The sequence below is a fragment of the Hypanus sabinus genome, chromosome 2 (assembly GCF_030144855.1).
Source record: "Hypanus sabinus isolate sHypSab1 chromosome 2, sHypSab1.hap1, whole genome shotgun sequence".
In the NCBI taxonomy this organism is placed as follows: domain Eukaryota; kingdom Metazoa; phylum Chordata; class Chondrichthyes; order Myliobatiformes; family Dasyatidae; genus Hypanus; species Hypanus sabinus.
The window spans coordinates 120,318,326-120,346,022 of NC_082707.1; the positions used below are offsets into that span (position 1 = coordinate 120,318,326).

A 27,697-nucleotide genomic window follows, 5' to 3' on the forward strand; every position below is an offset into this window, starting at 1 on the left:
GAACAACCACCGGTTTGGAAAGTGCAGAATAGATAACGTACATCCCAAAGATGAATGTATTCTAATGGAGGATGAGGCAATCCTGGTTGACAAAGGAAGTCAAAGACAGCATAAAAACAAAAGAGAGGGCATATAATATACTGTAGCAAAAAAAATTTGTGGGTCACTAAAGGATAAGCTTTTAAAAAACAACAGAAGGCAAGTAAAAATCCATAAAAAGATGAAATATGAAAGTAAGCTAGCCAATAATATCAAAGATACCAGAAGTTTTTTATTCTGATATATAAAGAGTAAAAGAGAGGTAAGAGCGGATTTCGGACCGCTGGAAAATGATGCCGGAGAGTTAGTAATAGGGGACAAAGAGATTGTGGATAGACTTTGTGTCAGCCTTCATTGTGGAAGACACTAACAGCATGCCAGAAATTCGAGAGTGTCGGAGAGCAGAAGTGACTATTACTAAGGAGAAGGTGTTTGGGAAGCTGAAAGGTCTGAAGGTGGATAAGTCACCTGGGCCAAATGGACTACACCCCAGAGTTCTGAGAGAGATAGCTGAAAAGACTGTGGAGGCATTAGAAATGGTCTTTTAAGAATCATTAGATTCTGGAATGGTTCCGGAGGACTGGAAAATTACAAAAGTTACTACACTCTTTAAGAATGGAGAGAGGCAGAAGAAAGGCAATTATAGATCAGTTAGCCTGACTTCAATGGTTGGGAAGATATTGGGAGTCCTCTTTTAAGGATGAGGTTTTGGGGTTTTATGAGGTACATGATAAAATAAGCCGGTCAGCATGATTTCCTTCAGGGGAAATCTTGTCTGACAAATCTGTTGGATTTCTTCGAGGAAATAACAGGCAGGATAGACAAAGGAGAGTCAGTAGATGGTCTTTACTTGGATTTTCAGAAGATCTTTGGCAAGATGCCACACATGAACCTGCTTAACAAGATAAGATCCTACGGTATTACAGGAAAAATACTAGTATGGATAGAGCATTGGCTGATTTGCAGGAGGCAAAGTGTGGAAATTAAGGGAGCCTTTTCTGGTTGACTGCCGGTGACAACTGATGTTCCACAGGGGTCTGTGTTGGGCCTGCTTCTTTTCATGTTATATGTCAACGATTTGGGTGTTGTACTTGATAGCTTTGTGGCCACGTTTGCAGACAATATGAATATGGGTAAATGGGCATGTAGTGTTGAGGAAACAGGGTGCCTGCAGAAGGACTTAGACAAATTGTGGCAGTATGGGCAAAGAAGTGGCAGATTGAATATAGTGTATGAGGTGTATGCTCAATCACTTTGGCAAAAGGAACAAAGGCATAGATTGTTTAACAAACAAGGAGAAAATTTAAAAATCAGAGGTGCAAAGGATGTGCGGGGTTCCCTAAACTTGCAGGTTGAGTTGGTGGTAAGGAAAGCAAATGCAATGTTAACATTCATTTCGAGAGGACTAGAATATAACAGCAAGGGTATAATGCTGCAGCCCTACAAGACATTGGCCATACCGCACATAGGAGTATTGTGAGCAGTTTTAGGCCCTATATCTACTCGGAGTTTACAACCATTCAACCCAGGGTACGTCTGGCAAACAGGATTTGGCTGCACAAGGTCCATTTTGCAAAGGTCCCGCCAGAGAAACCAGGAACCATTATTACCAATTTGCCTCATTGGTATGGAAGGCCAATCTGCACCCAGAGAAGCTGGATGTGAAATGAGTCAGTCACCCAGTACTGTAGTGATGCCTCTGTTTCAGTATTTCAGGCATTACTGAGCACCCACTGTATGGTAACTGAGGTTGGGCCTGGAGGTCATAGGTGGGTCTAAAGAAAAAAGAGGTAGTATGTGGAGGTTGAGGGTTCAGAGCGTAGAAGCTAAGTATTACTATAGTCCCAGCCTGATACTGATAGCATGCAGGTGCAGGTGCAAAAGTCATTAAGGCAAATTACATATTTGTTTTATTGCTGAGGGCTGGAGTTTAAAAACAGATGCTGTTCCAACTTTACAGAGTGTTGGTGAAATTAATCCTGGATTGTGCAGTCCATCGTCTCCATATCCAGCACTTCATTCTCCCCAGCTTCCACCATCTTCAATGAGATTCCTCCACTGAGCACATCTTTCCCTCCTCCCCTTCCACTCTGTGTTCTGCAAGGGTCCTTTCCTCTGCAACACTCTTGTCCCTTCACTCCTGGCACATCCCTGCAAGCAGGGCAAATGCTATACCTACCCCTACGCCTTCTCCCTCACCATCAATCAGGCCTCCAAACAGTCCTTCCAGGTGAGGTGACACTTCACCTACAAGACAGTTAAGGTCATCCACGTATCCAGTGCTCCCAGTGCGGCCTCCTCTACATCGGTGAGACCCAACTGAGAATGGGGGTCCGCTTTGTAAAGCACCTTCACTCCATCCATGACAGGTGGGATTTCCCAGTGGCCACCCATTTCAATTCGACTCAGTCCTTGGCATCCTCTACCACCACAATGAGGCCACTCTCAGCTTGGAGGGACAACACCTGGGTCTGGGTAGCTTCCAACCGAATGGTATGAACATTCATTTCTCTAACTTCCAGTAAGTTCTCCCTACTTCCCTCTTTCTATTCCACCTTCTGGCTCCCTCTTACCCCTTCTCTTCTCCCCACCTGCCCATCATCTTCCTCTGGTGCCCTTCCTTCTTCCCTTTCGCCAGTTGTCCATTCTCCTCTCTTATCAGATTCCTTCTTCTTCAACCCTTTACCTCCTCCATTTATCACCTTCCAGTTTCTCACTTCATTCCGCCTCCTCCACCCACCTATCTTCCCCCTCACCTGGCTTCACCTATCACCTGCCAGCTTGTACTCTTTGCCCTGCCCCCACCTTCTCATTATGGTTTCTTCCCTCCTCCTCTACAGTTCTGGCCCAAAATGTTGACTGTTCATTCTTCTCCACAGATGCTGCCTGATCTGCTGAGTTTCTCCAGCATTTTATGCATATTGCTCTGAATTTCCAGCCTCTGCAGAAGTTCATGTGTTTATGATTACTAAGTATTTTTTTTCTGTTCCCACCATTGGAGGCAGTGCAGAAGAGACTCAACAGGATAAACCCGGAACGTGAGGGTTGTCCTATCATCAGGGGATAAGTAAGTTAGATCTGTAAATCTGTAAATCAAGTCCCTTTGGACTTGGAGGCAACTCGATGTGGCAGAACCAGGGCAAAGCGAGCGGCGGGCCTGTCACTGAGAGCGTGAAAGAGCACGAAGGGACCGGCACAGGCCGCATCGAAGCCGTAGGGTCCAGGTACCAGATGTGACTGAGCAGGATCTATAGATGGAACTTTACAGGCCGCATCGAAGCCGTAGGGTCCAGGTACCAGATGTGACTGAGCAGGATCCAGAGATGGAACTTTACAGGCCACATCGAAACCGTAGGGTCCAGGTACCAGATGTGACTGAGCATGATCTATAGATGGAACTTTACAGGCCGCATCGAAGCCGTAGGGTCCAGGTACCAGATGTGACTGAGCAGGATCCAGAGATGGAACTTTACAGGCCACATCGAAACCGTAGGGTCCAGGTACCAGATGTGACTGAGCAGGATCCAGAGATGGAACTTTACAGGCCACATCGAAACCGTAGGGTCCAGGTACCAGATGTGACTGAGCACAATCTATAGATGGAACTTTACAGGCCGCATCGAAGCCGTAGGGTCCAGGTACCAGATGTGACTGAGCACAATCTATAGATGGAACTTTACAGGCCGCATCGAAGCCGTAGGGTCCAGGTACCAGATGTGACTGAGCACAATCTATAGATGGAACTTTACAGGCCGCATCGAAGCCGTAGGGTCCAGGTACCAGATGTGACTGAGCATGATCTATAGATGGAACTTTACAGGCCGAGTCAAAGCCGTAGGGTCCAGGTACCAGATGTGACTGAGCACAATCTATAGATGGAACTTTACAGGCCGAGTCAAAGCCATAGGGTCCAGGTACCAGATGTGACTGAGCATGATCTATAGATGGAACTTTACAGGCCGAGTCAAAGCCGTAGGGTCCAGGTACCAGATGTGACTGAGCACAATCTATAGATGGAACTTTACAGGCCAAGTCAAAGCCATAGGGTCCAGGTACCAGATGTGACTGAGCATGATCTATAGATGGAACTTTATAGGCCGCATCGAAGCAGCGGAACCTGTTGTTCAGACATAGAGTTAAGTGCTGGGCCAGAATGAAAAGGACAGGGTGTTGAGATATGGGCTGGTTTAGATCACTGTTCGAAACGGCAGGACCTGATGTCTGGATGGACGGTTAAGTGCTGGGCCAGACTGAAAAGGTCAGGGTGTTGAGGCCCGAGGCAAGGTGGGGGCCGGTTCAGATCGCTGCTCCACACATTTACTCCGCTCTGCGCTGAACTACGGGACTCTCTCACAGACTTCAGTTCAGAAACACTATTTGCTCACAGTTACTGTTTGCATGATGTTTTCTTAATTGCAGATTGAGTATTAGGCAGTCTTTTTTATTGGTTATTTTATTTTTTTATTTTCTTATGGACATGATGTGTTTTTTTTATTCTATGCACATTAGGTGTCAGTCTTTTTTCATATATATGGGGCTTATTTTTGGGTTTCTGAGTTTCATGGCTGCCTGTTAGGAGACAAATCTCAAGATTGTATAATGTATACATACTTTAATAATAAAAATACTTTGAACTTTCATGCATCTGAAAACTCCCATGATCCATTGATGACAACTATGTGTGCCAACACGGAGAAGAATGTTCGTTGACAGTGTCAGGAACTTTACAAGAATATAGCACTAGTTTTTATTTAATTTCTCACTCCTTCATCATTCCAGTTCTTTTTTCATATGAAACCTTTGTGAAAATTTCCAGGATATTGTTGAGATGTGATCTAAAAGAAACACTGTCATTTATCAGACAGTTAAAAAGCCATGTAGTTTACTCAATCCTTTTGCCAAGGGGTGCTGTCTGTATTTGCAGATTTTGTTTGGCAGTCATTGGTGACCGTGGCACAATGCCATGATTTTGGAATAAGATATTTGTGACATACTGTATTTGTGGTTGCAGGCTCTGAAACACAATGAGTAGGAGTAAGCTATCTAGCCCTTTCACTCTGCTCTGCCATTCACTGAGACATTTCTGTTCTTCTTTTGCACCGTTTTCTAGCGCTGTCCCCATACTGACTGATCCCCCAAATAACTAAAAATATCTTAACTCTGTTTTGAATTAACTGCACCTGAGTTTCCACAGCCCTCGTGGGCACAGAATTCCAAAACCTGCATCCTTTCAGTGAGTAAAATTACCTTCATCTAAGCAACTTACTGTTTATTTGTTTCTCCTGATTTAAAACTCTTCAGCCGTGAAATATGTCCTCCCTGAATCCAGCATGTCAAACCTTACGGGAATTTTATAAACTTCACAAGAGTTCTTCTGATTCTTCTAAACTTTAGTGTAAGGGTTCCCAATCTGGGGTCCATGGGCCCCTCAATTAATGATAAGGGTACCTGGAATAAAAATGGTTTGGAACCCATGTTCCAGAGCAGTGATTCTCAACCGTTTTTTGGCCACGGCCCCCTTAGGAGCTCTTCTCAGGTTCCAGGGCCCCCCCTTTCAAACAGGGAAACAACACGAACAGAGAGACAGAAAATCATTTATTATTGAACACCAAGAAAACTTGACCATTCTGACATTCTGGACAAAACTTAAAAAACTGTATGAAATTAAACTCTTGATCCAAAAATCTTTTTGAAACTGACTGAACTGACGATGTGCCATTATATCACTCTGAAGATCAATCAAACTCTCTTGAACTTCTGCCTTAACTTGGGTGGGTTGTACTTCAAATGGATTCAAAATCCAGTCCGGGATACCGAGGTTTAACAGGTCTTTAAATCTTTCTTGCATATCCTTGTGTATCTGCTTGAGGTGTTTCACATAAACGGTAAGGTCATCGTTCTTCCGTGCCTCTGCGATCGTCTTCAGGTTTGGAAATTGTAAAAATTCCCAACGTCCCATATTGTGGCAATAGACTTCGAGCTTCTTAAGGAAAGAAACAATGGCTTCCTTACAACCTACAAGGTTACTGTTTTTGCCCTGTAAGGTCTTGTTTAACAAATTAAGTTTCTGAAGGATATCTGCCAGATAAAATATGTCCGCCTTAGCACCAACGAGTCTTTCTCCATGTTCTTTCTCAGACATGAAGGGAACTGTGGTGTCCCAGAGTGTAACAAAACATTGAAGACAGTTTCCCTTGGAAAACCACTTCACCTCGGTATGCAGCAGCAGCATCCAAAAGCCTTCACCATTTTCTTCACACAGCTGCCAGAAAAGACGATCCTGAAGGGGATGGGATTTGATGAAGTTTACAGCCTTTCTGACAACCAAAAACAAAAGATTGAGACATCCTCCTAAGTTTTGATCTACTAGGTGCTCCCTGTGAATGTCGCAATGAATAGTAAAGACAGAAGCTATAACCCTTTTTAGATGCGCCGAATTCAAACAGTGTGTTGGAAAGATATCATATATAGGAGGGAAACTATTAATTCCAGTGAAGGTTGTTGCTTGGGTATTTCATCAGTTCAGTTACCAGGGCCCCCCTAAACACTTGGGGCTCCCCTTCTCACAGTTTTCAGTTGGTGGTCCCCTTCAAATGTGCCAGGGCCCCCAAGGGGGCCATATGGCCCCCGAGGAGAATGGCTGTTCTAGAGAATACAATCCCAGTCTGCACAATCGCTTGTCATATGACATACCTGCAACCTCTGGAACTAGACTAGTGAGTATCTGAGGCACTCACTCTGCGGCAGGAGTTCACAACCTTTTTAATGCCATGGACCCTTACCACTATCCGTGTACCCCAGGTTGGGAACCCCTGCTCTAAACAAGCACATGCCTTTCCTAGGTAAATACGTCAACATTATGCACAATACTTCTGTTCTATTCTCACCGGTACCATGTGCGGCTGAAGTAAGAATTTCCAGTATTCAAATCATCTTGTAATAATCATTTACATACCATCTGCCTTCCTGATTGCTTGCCACAACTCTGTGCTGGCCTGGGGACAACGTCACATGATGACGTAGGATCGAGACGTGGAAATCCAGCTCTCCCGTAAAAATCCAGTAAAACAATGCTTAAGTGAAGGAAAGTTAGTAAATACTTTTTAAAAATTACTTTTAAACTACCCAGGATTGTCTTAAGATATGTCTCCTAAACAGAAGCAGAAGAAAACTACTATTTTGAAGACAAGACAAATTGGAAAAGAATCAAGGCCGGCAGCCATGAAAGAGCCTCGGGCTCAAGCGCATTTTACCTCCGGTGATACAGAACAGGAAACTGCGGCAACATCAACCGTTTCCAAAAAAAAAGAGCAACAGGAATTGCGCATGCGTGAAGCAAGGGGCATGTGCAAACACTAGCAACCCAAACTACAAATCCCAGCTATGATCGGAACTGAAAGTGAAAGTGAATATGAGGTGGAATCAGATTCTCTGGATAAATCAGATGAAGATGAAGAGACAAACAAAGAAGAGCAACAGGAAGAGGTTGGAGGTGATATTGGAGACATAAAAAAATCTTTGGTGCAAATAATGCATGAATTAAAAGCATTAAAAGTAATAAAAAAAAGATAATAAAAATATGAAGATTGTGTTTGATAAAATGATGAAAAGACAGGACAAAATGGACAAGAAAATTAAAAACTTAGAAGAAATAATGGGAGACACCATTGATAGAGTGAATAAAATGGAAGATAATCTTTCTGCCTGGACATCAGAAAGAAAATGGTTGTTGGAAAAAGTGGATGTACTTGAAAATTTTAGCAGACGAAATAATATTAAGATTGTTGGACTTGAAGGTATAGAGGGAGAGGATCCAATAAATTTTTTTACAAAAATGGATTCCGGAAATTTTGGAAATGGTAGAAGGAACCCAGTTAATTGAAATTGAAAGGGCTCACAGAGCCTTAAGATCAAGACCTCGTTGATCAAAACCCACGATCAATCTTGATAAAATGCTTAAGGTATCAAAATAAAGAAAGGATCCTGAAGACGGCTGTCCAACGTGCCAGAAAGAGAAACGGGCTATTGATGATAGAAGGGAAAACAGTTCTTTTCTATCCTGATATAAGTAATGACCTTTTGAAGAGAAAGAAGGAATTTAACCCAGTGAAAAATGTTTTATGGGAAAAGGGTTATAAATTTAAATTGCGCCACCCGGCAACCCTGATAATTTTTTTGGATGATTTTTTTTACTGATGATCAGGATGCGGAAAAATTTGCACAAGAACTCCCAAATATTCGCTAACCATAGCCAAAGATTTAAAAGTGAAACAGATTAAAGATGAAGACAGGGACAGTGAATGGAGTTGATGGATATTTAAGGACAGAAGAATATTTAAAAATATATTCTTAATTATTTGATACGGGAGAGAAAGGTAAAAATTTGAGAAATATTAATCGAGAGTAGTGATATTATTTTTTCTTCTCTTATATATACTTTTTTATGTTACAGGGGAGCTGGGGGAACTTTGGATCGATTGCTACGGGATTCACGTGTGTAATCATGGCGATCGCCATGACCCGTACAATGGAGGGGGGTAATGTGTTTTTTTTAATTCACAACATTAGTAAGGGGGTATTTTGTTATTTTTTTCTTTATAATCTATTTTTCTTTAATCTTTCTTTCTTTGCCTGGACAATGGGGGGGGTGGGGGGAAACACATAGCAACACGGAGAATTTTAAAAAGATTCCCCAAGGTACTACGAAAGGAAAAGTTAGGTATTACTATAGACTGGAGTAACCCTATTAAAAATAATGACTAATTTACTGAGTTTTTTAAGTTTTAATGTTAATGAGCTTAATGGACCGGTGAAAAGGAAAAGAATCTTAACATACATTAAGAAAATGAAAATAGATATAGCTTTTAGCTGCATTCCATTTGAAAAAATTACTTATAATTTAAGAGATAAATACGAAATATTTCTGAAAATTTGGCGCCCTTATTTACAAAAGATAGGATTAAATATATAGGTGCTCCGAAGATAAAATTATTGGTTATTTGGGAAAAGAAATAAATATATATACTAAAGCTATTATGAACCCCGTGGAGCATGTGGGGATCTTCTGATATCCAGGCACTCTTTCTTTCTTTCTTTTTTTTTCTCTTTTTTCCCTTTCTATAGGAATATGCTAGGGGGGAGGGGTTAAGGGGAGGGGGAAGGGTTGATAATTTTTTTTCCTTCTGTAACCATTTGAAAATTCAATTAAAAAAAATTATAAAAAAAAACTCTGTGCTGGCCTGCAGTGATAAGCTGGTGTATTTGGGTCCCTCCAAATTAACCAGTATCTCACCATTTAACAAATACCAGTGAGGCCTAATTTGGGGTGTTTTGTGCAGTTTTGATAGTAAGGCTGTATTTGGAGTACTGTATGCTGTTTTGGTCACCTATCCACAGGAAAGGGGTAAATGAGATTGAAAGAGTACAGTGAAAATTTACAAGGATGTTGCTGGGTCTGGAAGGCTGTGTTATTAGGAAAGATTGAATAGGTTAGAACCTTATTTCTTGGAATGTAGAAGATTGAAGGAAAATTTTATAGAGGTAGCCAAAATTATGAGGGTTGTAGATAGGGTAAATGCAAGCAGGCTTTTGCTACTGAGGTTGGGTGGGACTACAACCAGGGGTCATGGGTTAAGGGTGAAAGTGCAAAATTTAACAGGAACATGAGGGGAAACTTCATTCAGAGAGTGGTGAGAGTGTGGAATGAGCTGGTATGCAAGTGGTTCATGTGAGCTCGTTTTCAATACTTAGGAGAATTTTGGATAGGCACATGGATGGAAGGGATACAGGAGGCTATGGTCCCGGTGCAGGTCGATGGGAGTAGGCAGTTTAAAATAGTTTGGCATGGCCTAGATGGGCCGAAGGACCTGTTTCTCTGCTGTACTCTGTTTTGTATTTCAAAGTTTTGTATAACAAGTCCACGTCTCCTTGAAGCCTCTTCACATCCTTCTTGATAATGAAACAAGTTGGGTGTGAACCAATAGCAGCTGAATTCAGTCACAACTTCCTTTCCAATCCCTGGGGACTGATGTTGAACTGTTTGCAATCTGGCTCTGTCTGACCCAAGTTGGCTGATAGGCCAACGTGGGAACTGCGGACCCTTGCACGGATTGGACAGAAGCCGGTAGGTGCATAGTTTGTGAGGCTCTGTCACTCATGTGGGGTGCCTGTGTGATTTCAACACATGGACCTGAAGTTCTCATTACTACCGTGAGTTCTCTTGCTCCACTTTGAGTGATCGTTGGCTTGAGATTCCCAGGAGTCAGTGGAGATACTGCAACATTTCAAGGAGGCTCACAGCACATCTCCATATCTTTTTTCCTGCTAATTACTTCTTGTGACAGGACTCAGAAGAGTGCCTGTTTTGGAACTCTGCTATGGGACATGTGGATGATGGGAGTAACTGGAGCTTTGGCGCTAGAGATGTTGGCCTGGGAGAAGATACGGATACCGTACTCTTTGGCTTCCCACTGGATTTGGAGGAATCTGCAGAGGTGGTGTTGGTGGTGTCTCCCCAGTGCCTGTAACAGTCCAAGTTTCAGAAGAACTAAAGTGGCATCCAAGGCCATTCATAAGGCTGAAAGGTGTGGTGGCAACTACCTGATGAGCAAATTAAGAGCTTCCCATCAGAAGTACCCTCCACAATATTAAGGCACCATGTACCAAACATGCTAGCTCAACTGAACTGCAGTCAGGTATTTACAGAATTACATCATGTGCTCACTCCAAATAAATGAAGAATGAGAAAGCTATGCCTCTTTAACCCCATGGCTGACGGTAACAAACCCCTTCATTTAATTTTAAAGTTTGGAGTCTTCTGATAGGGCTTGATTCTATTACCAATTCTTCGAACAAACTTCTTCTCAGTTTCTTCCAATAATGCTTTGTAATTGGCAAATCTATGACCCCACATGAGTCAGCAAGGTTTCCTCTGAAACACACACTTAATGCTCAACATATGCAGCATTAAATGACGATTTGCCAGGCCTGCTTTGAGATGGTTAAGGAAATGCCAAACATATAATTTAATCCTCATGTGATTTTCACTCAACTCAGAATTGATGCTAATCGCCAAACAATCCTCTGATAAATGAAGATTTCTTTCTTTACAAAGCTCAAGCTCAGCAATGTTCCAACTCTTGTAAAATAAACTGCTTGTTTCTTTATTATTATGAAGAAAGCAGAATTGGCAAACTCAACCTTGTACTGTAATTTTCTGTAAGTCTTGTGCTCACCTGAATCCAGTCCTCAAACACCAATATAAATAATTGATTAATTGATAATTAATTTGTGATAATAACATCAAAACCTGTCTCTAACCTTTGCCTTTCGGTGCTCTCCCTCCATTTAGCCTGGTGCTGAGACCAGCCCAAGATGCTATCCCCTTGGGCCTCCCACCTGGAGCTACAGCAATGGCCAATCAGCACATCAACCAAACTAAACATCAGTGGAAATGTTTTAAACACCAAGCACACTGTACAGCTCTACATTCAGGTTTCACTTCTGCTGGAAATTCCATGATCTTTTACTCTGAGGCTCACAGGAGGTTTCCTTTAGTTCCAGTGTGATGTCCTCTATTGGTCTATCGCGAGGTCTCACAGCTGCCAGCACTGTGCCTTGCAGATACAGTCTCTGCAGCTGGTCCTTAAGGAAACTCTGTGGAATACAAGCAGTCTCGCTGCTACAGGGCAGAGTACCAATTTCATGAATTGACGTCACAATGAATGGGATGTAGGTGGAAGGGAAAATGCTCCCAGCAGAGGGGGTCCGAGGGGTCTGCCCAAATTGGTGAATAACAACCTTCCCACTCCACTGACTGGCTCTACATATGACCTCATGTTAAACTGATAGTCAAATGTCTTGTTTGGAATTGTGCACTGCAACTTCTAAGTTCATCTCTCTGGCCAGCTCTGTCACTGAGCTCTCCCTCACAACGACTGAAGCTCACTTCCTTGCCTCAACCATCCCCTCAGCATCATCAGATCCACAGAATGCAACGGATTGCAAATTGTTACAAGTCCAGAGCTACTAATGTTTTGTTTTCTCAGTCCCTCTGATGTTATGCCTCACCCCTGAACGATCACTGTGACCACGGCCTGGCCAGATTTGGCTCTCAAGCTCCTCATATTAACTTCTGGTCACCTTTTGGTCCGAGGGGTCTGCCCAAACCGGTGAAGAACAACCTTCCCACTCCACCGACGCCTCACCCCGAACAATCACTCTCAAGCTCCTCATATTAACTTCGGGTCACCTTTTGGTCTCTGTTCCCTCAGTCAAATTCTCAATGTTCAAAGTAAATACAACTCTCAGATTTGTGTTCTTGCAGGCATACTCAACAAATCCAATAAGCATAATACAATCAAAAGCCACATCGAAAAGGCCGACAACCGAAAGACAACAAGCTGCACAAATACAAAAAGACAGAAAAAAAAATAATAGTAATAAATAAGCTATAAATATCGAGACCATCAGACGAAGAGGGCTTGAAAGTAAGTCTATTAGTTGTGGGACAGTTCAATGATGGAGCAAGAGAAGTTGAGTTAGGTTATTCCCTTTGGTTCAAGAGCGCGATGGTTGAGGGGTAGTAACTGTTCCTGAACCTGGTGGTGAGAGTCCTGAGGCCCCTGTACCTTCTTCCTGATATCAACAGTGAGAAGAGAGCATGACCTGGGTGGGGGAGGGGTCTCTGATGATGGGTGCTGCTTTTTTGCGACAGTAATCCATGCAGATGTGCTCAGTGATGGGAAGGGCTTTACCTGTGATGGGCTGGGCCGTATCCACTACTTTTTGTAGGATTTTCCACTCCAGGGCTGTGATTCTGATCCCGGGCTGTGATACCATTCTTGGCAACAGTCACCAAGAGAACAGTGTCAAGGTGTCCTGTGATGAGGAGCAGCTGACGGAACCTCCCAGCATACTTGAAGAGATATTGGAAGGAGGAGTGAAATCAGTTCTGATTTATAAACAAGAGAAAATCTGCAAAAGCTGGAAATCTGAGCAACACACACAAAATGCTGGAGGAGCTCAGCAGGCCGGGCAGCATCCATGGAAAAAAAGTACATTTGACGTTTCGGGCCTAAACCCTTCATCAAGACTGAGTCATCAGAAACGTCGAATGGACTTGTTTCCATGGATGCTGCCCGGCCTGCTGAGCTCCTCCAGCATTTTGTGTGTGTTGCTTTGGCTTTATAAACAAATGCCGTTCACAACATTAGATACTTTGCAGCTACGTTACTTTAGAACTGTTGTTCCTATTGTAATTGCTGACAGGAAACACAGCGGTGAGGTCCCAAGGAGACAATAAAGAGCTGGCCTTACTTAGTAACCGAGCTTTAACAAAGGGTACCAGCCAAGTGGCAGGAGGAACAAGACGCTTCCAAGACCTGTCAGCGTAAAGGGGTAACAGAGAGTCCTGAATACAGGAGCATTGTTCTTGACAAGAACTCACAGCCTCAGATTTAGAGCGAATCGTGACCTCCTGAACCAGGAGGCCTGGCACAAGGCCATGAAAGGTAAGAGCTACATGTTTAAGAGGAGCTTCGACTTCTGGTTCCCCACCCAGGCCATCGCACCCCATTATAGTTCCTTCTCTGTTGAAGTAAATATAATCTCTACCTCTGAAAATCCACTATTACACCATCCTTAATAGAACCACAGGCACATTATTACAAAGATCAGAAGTGAGCTGCAGGGAATTCTCGATGTGCAAAAAAAAGCATATCCCTCTCCCTCCCTCCCACCCCCTCCCTCTCTCTCTCCCCTCCCCCTCCCTCTCCCTCCCCCTCGCCTCTCCCTTTCCCTCCCTGCTCCCCCTCCCTCTCCCTCCCCCTCGCCTCTCCCTTTCCCTCCCTGCTCCCCCTCCCTCTCCCTCCCTCCCCCTCTCCCCCTCCCTCTCTCCCCCTTTCCCTCCCTGCTCCCCCTCCCTCTCCCTCTCTCTCCCTCCCTCCCCCTCTCCCCCTCCCTCTCTCCCCCTTTCCCTCCCCGCTCCCCCTCCCTCTCCCTCTCTCTCTCCCTCCCTCCATCCCCTCTCCCTCCCCTCCCCCTCTCCCCTCCCTCCCCCCTTCCCCTCTCCCTCCCCCTCTCCCTCTCCCTCTCTCTCCTCTGCCACTCACTCCATTTACAAGTAAATAAATTAGAGCAGGAGGCCATTCTACCATTTAGTAAGATTGTAGCTGATCTGCATCTTTAGAAAATGGTTTAGTCATATTTTTTAAATACTCCTTCATTTCTATACTGTGAAAAATCAATTGAATACTGAGTTCCTCCAGCATTTTGTGTGTGTTGCTGTGAAAAACCAAGCCTTCTATCATCACATCTGCACAACGCTGGGCCTGGGAAGATGTATGTTTCTGTCTCCCACTTCACACTTGCTCCCACAAGTTCACGGAAAGAGTGAATGGTGAAGAGGAAGACAGCAAGTGCCGGCATTCACACTCTCACATCTTGACTTCTGTTCAAGATGGCGCAGCTTCAGTCGACAACGTCTGGAAAGATCATGAAACCATATATTTCATTTCTTACATGGCTTTTACATTTGTTTTTCATTTTGATAGTGATTCTGGAATTGTTGGAGCCTGTGATTTGCCGTTTAGAGATCGTTTGGGTGCTGCAGAGCTTTGCAGTCTCCGAGAGGATTCCGGGAGGCAGAGGCAGTGTCCCGAACCCTCATAGGAAGAAGGCTATGGGACTGATGTTCGACTCAATTTCGCCAATTAAAGCTTCCATTGTTCATCGATTAAAGTGACAAGAGATTGAAACATCAAGGCAAATGTAGATGGTGAGCACTGGCTGACTGCCTTTTGATCGCTGGTGGGATCACTCTGCAATTGGAGAGAGGAGACTGCCTTTTGATCGCTGGTGGGATCACTCTGCTATTGGAGAGAGGAGACTGCCTTTTGATCGCTGGTGGGATCACTCTGCTATTGGAGAGTGGAGACTGCCTTTTGATCACTGGTGGGATCACTCTGTTACTGGAGAGGGGAGACTGCCTTTTGATCACTGGTGGGATCACTCTGTTACTGGAGAGGGGAGACTGCCTTTTGATCACTGGTGGGATCACTCTGCTATTGGAGAGTGGAGACTGCCTTTTGATCACTGGTGGGATCACTCTGTTACTGGAGAGGGGAGACTGCCTTTTGATCACTGGTGGGATCACTCTGCTATTGGAGAGGGGAGACTGCCTTTTGATCACTGGTGGGATCACTCTGTTACTGGAGAGGGGAGACTGCCTTTTGATCACTGGTGGGATCACTCTGCTATTGGAGAGGGGAGACTGCCTTTTGATCACTGGTGGGATCACTCTGCTATTGGAGAGGGGAGACTGCCTTTTGATCACTGGTGGGATCACTCTGCTATTGGAGAGGGGAGACTGCCTTTAGATCACTGGTGGGATCACTCTGCTATTGGAGAGGGGAGACTGCCTTTTGATCGCTGGTGGGATCACTCTGCTATTGGAGAGGGGAGACTGGTTTTTGATCGCTGGTAGGATCACTCTGCTATTGGAGAGGGGAGACTGGTTTTTGATCGCTGGTGGGATCACTCTGCTATTGGAGAGGGGAGACTGCCTTTTGATCGCTGGTGGGATCACTCTGCTATTGGAGAGGGGAGACTGGTTTTTGATCGCTGGTAGGATCACTCTGCTATTGGAGAGGGGAGACTGGTTTTTGATCGCTGGTGGGATCACTCTGCTATTGGAGAGAGGAGACTGGTTTTTGATCGCTGGTGGGATCACTCTGCTATTGGAGAGTGGAGACTGCCTTTTGATCACTGGTGGGATCACTCTGCTATTAGAGAGTGGAGACTGCCTTTTGATCACTGGTGGGATCACTCTGCTATTGGAGAGAGGAGACTGCCTTTTGATCGCTGGTGGGATCACTCTGCTATTGGAGAGTGGAGACTGCCTTTTGATCACTGGTGGGATCACTCTGTTACTGAAGAGAGGAGACTGCCTTTTGATCGCTGGTGGGATAACTCTGCTATTGGAGAGAGGAGACTGGTTTTTGATCGCTGGTGGGATCACTCTGCTGCCGGAGAGAAAAGGGCCTGCTACAACACCCGGAGAACGTTATTCAGGTTTTCTGTGTTTTGGATATGAACTTGGACTATAGACTTTTTTTTCAGTCTTATAGTTTTTTATATTCTGTGTTTTTCACCTTATTTTTTTTTGGGTTATTATGTGTGCGGTGGGGCGGGGGGGGGAGATCTGGGGGTCAATATGCCTGTTCTGCTTGTGTTTGTTTTTTCTGTGCAGGGAGGGGAGATTTGGGATTGATGATCTTGCTGTTGTTCTTCTCTTTCTTGGTTCCATGGCTAGCCAAAGAAGAATAAACTCAGAATTGTACAGTTTGATAATAAATTACCCTTGAATCTTTGCACACACACACACACACACACACACACACACACACACACACACACACACACACACACACTCTCTCTCTCTCTCTCTCTCTCTCTCTCTCACAATATGAGGACCCTCTCACACAGAATTTGAGCACACACACTTGCAGAAGCAAGACAGTATACATAACTGTCATGCTAGTGAAAAAAACTTTCGGGAGCAATATGTGAGGAGGGAGTGGAGTGTAGGCTAATAGTATAAATCTGTCACTCAGTGACAAATGCAGCCTTTTTGTAGCCTACTTCTAAATCTGAAAGAGCACACTTAGACGAAGCGCAAAACACTCTTCAATTATTCACCAATTTCCATTCGCTCCCGTTCCACACTGAGGCCTTTATCACTCACCCTTCCCCCGGCCCTCCAGCTCCAGCTGTGTGACCTGTGAATTAATGTTTTCCACATGAACGCTGTGTAAAACACACACACACCACACACACACACACACACACACACACACACACCCCACACACACACACACACACACACACACACACTCCACACACACACACACACACACACACACTCACACACACACACACACTCACACACACACACACACACACAGACACACACACACACCCCACACACACACACACACACACTCACACACACACACACACACACACACACACACACACCCCACACACACACACACTCACACACACACACACACACACACACACACACACACACACACACACACACACACACACACCCCACACACACACACACACACACACACACACACACACACACACACACACACGTTCAATTAAACTAGAATGTGAACATTCATCATTTTTCCACATAAACTGCAGAGGAACTGTGTAGAGTCACACTGTGAGTAACCCTTGCCCTATAGAACAAACAGCATATCACAGTTACTCAGCAAGTAACCCTTACCCTGCTGAACAAACAGTAACTCCATAGAAACCACCACAAGAGAAGATGAGAGCCACTAAATGCTGTCAAAACTGAAACCTTGTTAGACCTCGACCTTTAAATGCCTATGGAGTACAAGACGGGAAATCCCATGTAATCCTGATAGCAGGTTAAGAGAACTTTACTAACTGGTTTTCTTATCACTGAGCTGTTCAGGCTATGTCGAGAAAATGATAATGTTTGACATTGCCTGGTGTTGTGTTTCATAACTTCAAAACTAATTCAAAGCAAGACATGGGAGTCCGAAATACCAGTCTAACTTCATGTTTACTTTAAGCGAGGCATACACGTATTACATGGTAGCGTGATGACATATGCATTTAACATACTTTACATATAACCTGTAAAATCACTTATTTAGGCAAACAAGAATGCCTAATCAACCTATATATATATAAAACACACACAAAAGATTACTTTATTATTATTATTTTAACATTAAATACATGTGACCATTTTTAACTTTTTAAAAAGTTAATATTTTCTATAGCTTATGTGGAATTGTAATTCCTGGAAATAAAGAAGAACAGATTAATTTTGAGGGGCATAGATAGGACTTTTAATAGGGAACTTTGCCCCATATAAGAAGATCCGAGGTGTAATCTGGAATGCACTGTCTGACTGTGGAGATGTTCATGACATTAACAAAATATTTTAAGTGAGTACCTGAATCAGCAGATCACAGAAAACTACAGACTAAGTGGTGGTAAATGCTGGTTATACAAAGGTAGTTAATGATCAGATGACTTGATGGGCAGAAGGGTCTACTTCTGTGTTTCATGCTGCAGTATTGAAAGGGAAGTAGAGGAGACATTAAAGGGATTAAAACCAGACAAAAATCCTCCTAAAACTGCTGCCCGCGTCTCAGGCTACCTACAGAAACAATGCACATAAAAAGGAGTTCTTCCAAAATTCTCTGTCAGTCACAGCCAGATGCAAGGTAGCAACTAAAATGCCAATATTTAGGGAAGCAGGGAGAGAAGAAGACAATAGAAGCCAATCTTTGATTTGTGAAGGCAAAGTATTTCTTGCAAGTATCTTGTTCACTGAAGTCTTGCTAAAATAAAATATCTGATCAAAATGAGATTCATGAATTTTGTTCCTATGCATTGCTGAGGGAAGAGAGGGGCACATTATTCATTATAGCAGAAAATAAGTTCGGAAATTGAATTTGCAAACCCTAAAGACACAATGGTGTCAGAACGCAAATCTGAACCTTGTAAATCGAGGAAAACCAGTACAGAATGTTTGGCAGCAGTTTCAGCAGTTGGCAAAATGCTGGAATCCATTGGGGTTACTAGGCACACCTACACGTTGCCATTTAACCTCCCTCCCCCACAGCCAGTCATTGAGATGTAGGATCAGCATCAGGGGTAAACCCCCATAGAAACAGGAGAGGCAGAGGTCAGAAGAGCTGGAGCTGTGAGACAGTTGCCTTACCTGCCACACCACTCTGCCACATGTACTGTGACATTAGACACTTGAGAGGTTAAATCAGCAAAACAAAATACCATTTAAACCAGCAGAACCCAATTAGTGTTTCTTTGGTCAACTGGGTCTGGGCGTCCTTGTACATGAACTTCTAGGTAACGCAAGCAGTTAGGCAGATGGCGTAAAATGCCAGAAAGCAAGACATTAATTCCCCTCTGATTTAGAGTATTGTGAAGTTTAATTTTGCTCAGTCCTTAAAGAAGAGCACACGGATTGTAAAGAAGCATATACTAGGCCAGTGTTGACTCACAGGTATGATTCCAGCAATGAGCAGGTTATCCAATGAAGAAGTAACGGCCTTTTCATATTAGAATGTCGAAGAATAAGAGGTGATCTGATTGAGACACAGGATTTGACAGAGTCAATACCACTAAGCTGCTTTCTCCAACTGGAGGGTGGTCTCTGAAGACGTGTCATTTGCAAATCGACATGAGTACAATTTTCTTTTCACACAGAATGGTGTAAATCCTCTTCAAGGGCAGCACACTTAGATATCGAGTATATTTAAGGGTGAGATAGATCATTGTTTTGATTTCACAGAATCAGAGTCCGCGAGAACTTCAGGTCAAACATCAGTGGTAATAATGAATTACAGAGTTGGCTCGAAGACGCCATTTTGGACACTCCTGCTTCTCGAGTTAATAGGATTTTAGAGCAGTAGGATTACCTGCAATACCCTGGCCAACGTCTACCTTTCAGAGATCATTACAAAACCAGATAATCTCGTCATTACGTTTTTGGTGTCCTCAATTGCAAATAATACTTTATTCACTATAAAGTGGATGCACAGGGTGCAATGAGAATGTTATTCTTTCCTTCATGTACTTAACTTTACAAATGTACACACACACACACACACACACACACACACACACACACACACACACACACACACACACACAGAGCCATACATAAAAACTCCAGTGATACAAACTGTTGACAAGCACAATTCATTATTGATTGAAAGATGCAACAAATACCATAGATCCAACCCATGATATCTTCTCACAGTTACCATCAGGAGGTACGGAAGACTGAAGTCCCACACCAACAGGTTCCAGAATGGCTACTTCCCTTCAGTCATGGGTTCTTGAACCGACTCACACAACACTAAACTCTATAGCAGTGGTTTCCAAAGTGGGCAAAATCACTCCCCCCAGGGGTGGTGGGAGTTTCTAAAGGGGATGATGGGAGAGGGGCACTCGATACTAAGGGGGGCAGCTGAGGGATTACAGGTTTAAGGAATGAATTACTTAGCAATTATAAGCATTTGATTCTTAGAGCCTCACAATTGATCAGAACAATCACATGATCACCTCATCTCTTGCTAACACATGTTTATCTTAGACTTTGTTCAAAGCACATTATAGTTGTTGAACTTGGCAAATGACGTGAGATCTAGGCTGAAGAAATCATGTTATTTCTGGGCTGGCCCCAGCATTATTGCCATTCACTACTGAAGTACCGTATTAGCTAGTCCAATTCCCAGTGACACCATTCCTGTGAATTAGGATACGGCATTCAATGGGGTAAAGTTCAGAATCTTCCCTTATAAACGGCCTTAACCACATTTCTTCAGCCCGCGACCCAACCGAGATATCGCTGCCTCACTTTATGTACTTTCAGGCAGTTAGCAAAGCTTTGCCTAAGCTAGGATGACATCATCGAACATAGAACAGTACAGCACAGTACAGGCCCTTCGGCCCACAATGTTGCGCCAACCCTTAAACCCTGCCTCCCATAAAACCCCCCCACCTTAAATTCCTCCATATACCTGTCTAGTAGTCTCTTAAATTTCACTAGTGTATCTGCCTCCACCACTGACTCAGGCAATGCATTCCACACACCAACCACTGAGTAAAAATCTTCCTCTAATATCCCCCTTACCTTAAAACCTTGTCCTCTTGTATTGAGCAGTGGTGCTCTGGGGAAGGGGCACTGGCTGGCCACTCTATCTATTCCTCTTAATATCTTGTAGTAAGCCCTCCTTATCCATGGGGGATTGGTTCCGGGACTCTCCCCCCCCCCCCACGGATACCAAAAAACGCGGATGCTCAAGTCCCTTATTTAAACTGGCTCAATGAAGTGGATCTTAGGACCCAGCGGAACCCCTGACCTTATTTACCCTGTCTCAGTGCGGTGGTCTTTAGGACCCAGCGGAACCCCTGACCTTATTTACCCTGTATCAGTGCGGTGGTCTTTAGGACCCAGCGGAACCCCTGACCTTATTTACCCTGTCTCAGTGCGGTGGTCTTTAGGACCCAGCGGAACCCCTGACCTTATTTACCCTGTCTCAGTGCGGTGGTCTTTAGGACCCAGCGGAACCCCTGACCTTATTTACCCTGTCTCAGTGCAGTGGTCTTTAGGACCCAGCGGAACCCCTGACCTTATTTACCCTGTCTCAGTGCGGTGGTCTTTAGGACCCAGGGGAGCCCCTGACCTTATTTACCCTGTCTCAGTGCGGTGGTCTTTAGGACCCAGGGGAGCCCCTGACCTTATTTATCCTGTCTCAGTGCGGTGGTCTTTAGGACCCAGGGGAGCCCCTGACCTTATTTATCCTGTCTCAGTGCGGTGGTCTTTAGGACCCGGCGCAGCTCTGAATCTGCAGCGTTTCTGTTCATGAAAATAATCACGATCGCGATTGAAAACAAAGTGGAAGTAATAAAGCGATCAGAAAGAGGTGAAACGCCATCAGTCACTGGAAAAGAGCTAGACTAAGTCGGTCAATGATCAGAACAATTTTAACAGATAATGTGAAAGGCCCTGCCCCGATGAAAGCTACAATTATTACTAAGCAACGCAGTGGTTTGATTATTGAAATACATACGTTTCTTAAGTGTTTTGTATGCACAGAAAGGTAAAATATATACTATATACTAAGACAAACGTTTGACTAACTGACGCTAAATAATACCGGATGTACCTGCTCCAACTGCTGTACTTTTAAATCGTCTCTAGATTACTTATAATACCTAATACAATGCAAATGCTATGTAAATAGTTGGTATACTGTATTGTTTAGGGAATAATTACAAGAAAAAAATGGTCTGTACATGCTCAAACAACAAGTGCTGGAGAGAGAACTTCCGGGTTTTCCCAATCCGCAGTTGGTCGAATCTGTGCATGCAGAATCCGCGGATAAGGAGGGCTGACTGTATACCTCTGTCATGTCTCCGCTCATCCTCCTCCTCTCCAAAGAGTAAAGCCCTAGCTCCTTTAATCTCTGATCCTAATGCATACTCTCTAAACCAGGCAGCATCCTGATAAATCTCCTCTGTACCCTATCCAATGCTTCCACATCCTTCCTATACTGAGGCAACCAGAAATGGACACAGTACTCCAAGTGTGACCTACCAGAGTTTTATAGAGCTGCATCATTACCTCGCGACTCATAACTCTATCCCTCGACTTATGAAAGCTAACACTCCATAAGCTTTCTTAACTCCCCTATCTACCTGTGAGGCAACTTTCAGGGATCTGTGGACATGTACCCCCAGATCCCTCTGCTCCTCCACACTACCAAGTATCCTGCCATTTACTTTGTAACTTTCCCCTTTAATGATCACAGAACTTGAGGTTGGACTTAAACAACAGGCGATTGATCATAATAGTTAATCCATTATGAAAATGGCAGAAGCAGTTGAAAAGGAAGTGTAGACAATATCCAGCATCTGAAGATTTTCTCTTGTTTGTACACAGTATAGAGTGGAATGTCTGAAATATAGGCTTATACCAGTATCAAGCAACCAACAGCAGCTAATGTGTCTGTTGTGTGAAGAAGTATTTACAAGTGAGACAATGAGATCATCCAGGCTTCTTAAACATTTGTTGAGATCATACTCTAATAAAACAAATAAGAACCTGGTTTATTTTCAGTTGTTTCATGAAAACTTTCAGAAATGGAAAACACTTCAAAACCCTTTTGCCAGCACTTCACAACAAAACAGTGATGGTTTGTGTGCTTCATACATTTCATTGCTCATTGCTAAATCTGGAAAGCCCGATACAATTGGAGAAGGACTGATTCTGCCAGCAGTAAGGGAGTTTCTGAGTACGGTTTTACACAAGTCATCAGACCAAATAATTAAAGTAATTCCACTCAGCAACAACTCTGTTGAAAGATGAAATGTCTGAGAATGTGGAAGTACTTAGGACAAAAGAATTCACCCTTTATTTGGATTAGTTAACTTTGCCAGGCTTTCCTGCTTGGTTACGTTTGCTTCATGAAAGATGAAAACATGGTTCAAGAATTGTTATTTACAAGGGAAATAGAAACAGATACAAAGGAGGGGGGTCAATATTTCAGGTTGTTGAGTTGTTTTTCAAAGAGGAGGACATTGTGTTCACCAACAGGTGGGACACTATCAATGACAGGACACAACGTGGGATTATTAGTTCTTGAAAAATGCTGTTATCTAACAAATTTACCATTCACTGTATAATTCACAGACAACAACTTGTTGCAGAAAGCCTAAGTAATCGGCTGCACAAATGATTAAATACTATAATCACAGCAGTATATAAAATCAAGTCTCTATTCTTGACTATTTCAAGAGCTTTGTATTGAGAATGATGAACCATTTGAACGTTTGCTGTTGCACACAGAACTCAAATGGCTCTCAGAAGTACACTGCCTAAGAGTCTTTTATGCACTTTTGTGCAACTGTGATAAAACTCTTTGAAGACTCATTTCATTCAGTAAACAACTCAAGAATATTAGGCATTAGATTGCTTATTTGTCAGTTTCACACAGTTTAATGAAACCATTCCTCAATTGCAAGGACTTAGCAAAGACAAATCAGTTGTCTCAACATTTCTGTCCATGTTAATCCTATTTAAGTGTAACAATAGCTACCACGACCTCTTCCAGTTTCTGGGCCTCACTGAGTTGGAAGAAAACCTGATGATGATCTTCAAGTACACTGTACCCACCTGAGTGTGCTGCATAAAAACATGTCAGAGAGAGTTCAGGATCTTCTATCAATCCAGATACCAGATTGGATAATAAATATATTCCTAAACACTTGTAATCAGGAATGGAGGAGGAACTGATCTCACTACAAATTGACTTTGAGCTGAAGCCAAGGTTCAAAAAATTATAACAAGACTTTTTGGTTGCAAAAAGAATTTTCTCAATGCTATCCTGCACTGTGGAAAATGGTCAAAATGTTCTTTATTGCTTTCCAACATCATATTTAGTGGAGCATGATTTCAGCACAGTCGCCCAAATTCTTTCAAAGCAACGAAACAGACTGCAAATCTCTGAACATGGGGATCTGAGACTCCTTTTCAGCGACATTCAGCCTGATGCTGGAGAAGCTGATAGCACTGCACCCAGCCCAGCCACCTCACTGAAAGGTGAAAAAGCAATGAAGTCGTGAATAGTTGCACTATTAACATATGCTCTAAAATTTTTGATGAAAATTGTCTTTACTGTAATTTTTGTTTTTTTGTTTTTTTTTGCTTTAAATAGATTTGAATAATTTTTGCAATTATATTACTACTTTGAATTTGCAGTTCCTAGTTTTATTCACTGTGCATCATAAATGAAAATTCTTTATAGCTTTTATGTTATAGCCAGAAAGGGAAAGGGGGGCATTGAGGGTGTGGTCTGGGAGCCAACAATGCCCATACATATTTGGAAGCTACTGCGTTGGAGTGTAGCCAAATTATGACCACTTTGGTCACTTTACACTTAGATTATTTTTGTTCTAATTGTGTTCTTTCTTGTAAAGATTGCGTTTAATGTATAAGGGGTGATTGATAAGTTCATGGCCTAAGGTAGAAGGAGTCAATTTTAGAAAACCCAGCACATTTATTTTTCCTACATTTACACACTTAGTCCAGCAGTCGTGGAGCATACGGATCTTGAACCTCCAGAAAGTGTCCACAGCAGGGTGATTGATAAGTTTGTGGCCTAAGGTAGAAGGAGATGAGTTATACAGCACTCATTGCATGCACATGCAGTTCAACTCTGAGTGATTATGCAGAACGTTTGAAGTTAATAACTCATCTCCTTCTACCTTAGGCCACAAACTTATCAATCATCCCTCATACATTCGTTTCTCTTGTGAATGGTGCTTATTGATGTGACGGTGATGCAGCTGAAAGTTAAGTTTTTCATTGCACTTGTGCATATAACAATAAAGTGACTTTGATCTTGTGATGCCAGGATGGACGAACACAGTTTACAGAAATCACCATACAAACACTCACCCTGATGGGTAGGCCACCAACCCCGTCTTCGAGTCACATGCAAGCCCACTGCTTCCAGAGACTGTGATACCCAGAACCTTCTCCAAAGTCACCTGTGAAGCAAAAAAGCACCAGTTGCAGATTATGACAAGAAGGAGACTGGCTATGATCATGTGCTTACAGTGATTATATGTCAGCTGCATTAGGTTAGGGGAGTTACACCAAACAGTTCATCTTCTGCTTTGGTCTGGAGATCAACTACAGCAATCATAATCTGTGATGCAGTCAAATTTGACAAGGCATTATCACCACTTTCTACCATTTTTGTTTGTAAATCTATTTCAGCCAAAACTTGAACCAAGTTACATACTCTTGTCCTTGTTAACAACTCAATACCTAACTGCCTTCAAATTTCTTCTCCTTGTGTACAAATCCCAGAACAATCTCATCTCTAACTAACTTTGTAACCTCTACTACCGGTCTCTTGTGCACCCGGTGATCTTCTTCCCCCGGTTATCGTGGTAGTGCTTTAGGCTACCTAGTATCCAAATTCCAAAAATCCCACCCCTACCCTTACCTGCCTCTCATTTATCACCGCTCCTTGGTTCAGTCTCCTTGAATAATCTGGGTTAAATTTCTACATGATTAAGTCAAATGCCTTGGGATCTCTTATTCTGTTGAAAGCAGCACTTAATCACGTTATTGTTAAGACCAGCACTTTGCAACAACAGCATAGCATTCACTTGAGAGGTGGTTCAGACACCACAATAGGTGACATATCCAACTTCAAAGTTCAAAGTAAATTGATCATCAAAGTACTTATATGTCACCATTTACAACCTCAAGATTCATTTTCTTGTGGGCATACTCAAAAACCCAGAATAGAATAGTAACTGTTTTAGGATCAATGAAAGACTGCACCAACTTGGGCATTCAATCAGTGTGCAAAAGTCAACAAACTGTGCAGATACAGAAAGAAAGATATAATAATAATAACAACAAATAAATAAAGAAGAAATATTGAGAACATAACGAAGAGTCCTTGAAAGTGAGTCCACAGATTGTGGGGATATTTCAATGACTGGGCAAGTCAAGTTGAGTGATGCTCTTGAAGCAATGTCATAAGGTGTTAAGAACATCCTCCAGAAGATCCCATGAATGCTTCAGTAAATTGTTCTTCCATCTTACAATAAACAGGGGAGTCTATCAAACCCATTGGATCCATGCTAATTCCTGGAAGAAGTGTCCCACACCCCTTCATGTCTCAATCCCCCTCTCTCCTTCATTAACTGACCCACTTTGCCATTAACCTGCACTAACAGACCATCTTTGGTGGCCAATGAAGCTCCTGACTGATCTTTGGAATGAGAGGCAACAGGTGCAGCCATAGAGAGAACAGAGAGCAACTGAGATCAGGAGCAAACCCGGGTCCCTAGACTGCGAAGTGGGGGAGGGGGGCTCACGGCTGTGGCACCAAACCCCCTTTCTGCTCCGCCTCCAAATCAATACTTGCAACAAGCTGCTCAGAAGGCATGTCACAAGGGCAGCAAATTCTCTTTCACAAAATTAGTCAATGAAAGACTTTGGTCAAAACCATTGCATCTCATTCAATAGTAACCATGACAACAACACAGTATTAGTTGAGAACAGTGCTCTCATTTACAATGACTGATAACTGGCCCACCAGGCAAATGCATGTTGGTGCCAAAAGCTTGGCACCAAGACAGACACAGCCTGCGCTCCCTGGTTGGTATTAAAACAGCAACACCGAAACACTCTCCAAGGGCTCAACGGTCCACATACTGTATCTCCCTGACTTCCTGAGGTCATAATGCAATTAAATAATCTGCTACCTAACCATAATCCTGAAATGGGGGAACATCCAATTTGCCACAAACTCTGTTTGTGCTGACTCTTTGCCCCAGTCCTGGTTTGCCTACAGACAGAGGAATGAAATCAGCAGTTTAAAGTCATCTTGTGGAGAGATCAGTTGGTCCTCCATCCTTTCGGTTCATTCCTCATTACAAGTGTTCAGGAATGGATTTACTGTAATGCCCAATCTGGAATTTGGATCGAGTGAAGATACTGAATCTCTCTGACATGTCTTTATGCAGCTCACCCAGGTGGGCACAGCACACTTGAAGATCATCTTCTGAAGTTCCTTCTTTCTCTTCCAATTCAGAGCGCTCAGAAATTGGAAAAGGTTGCAAAGATCGAGAAGACTGGAAAGCCAGGATAAGGTAGAACAAGAGATGAAAAACAAACACACAGTGATGCCTCGTGCAAGGGACATTTCTGAGGATGACGATTTTGAAAGAGACACAAAGCTGCAGATACTGGAAAAACAAACTGCTGGCGGAACTTAGCGGGCCGACCTACACCTCTGGAGGAAAAGGAACAGTGGACATTCCAGGCCAAAGCCCTGCGTCAGCCCCCCCTCATACAGTTGCTGCTCAGAACACTGAGGTCCTCTAAGCTGAGTTCACAAGGAAGGTGTCATCACCAATTCTCCATGAGACGTTGGGCTAACCAGGTTTACTGGTTTCCCCACCGCTCTTAAGTAATCAAGTGACAAGTCCAATTTTCCAAATGTTCATTGCAGATCAAGAGAACTTTGGAATATTGGAGTTT

The 27,697-nt window shown here is 43.2% G+C and overlaps 1 protein-coding gene across 1 annotated transcript in view; it reads right to left on the reverse strand.

Annotated features, from left to right (window-relative positions):
• The window catches only part of mapkbp1 (mitogen-activated protein kinase binding protein 1), a 267,966-nt gene that overhangs the window by 227,897 nt on the left and 12,372 nt on the right, over positions 1 to 27,697 (reverse strand). The window contains exon 2 of the mRNA XM_059953648.1: positions 25,088 to 25,179. Coding sequence (XP_059809631.1) covers positions 25,088 to 25,179 — 92 coding nt within the window. The remainder of the gene's footprint in view (positions 1 to 25,087; positions 25,180 to 27,697) is intronic.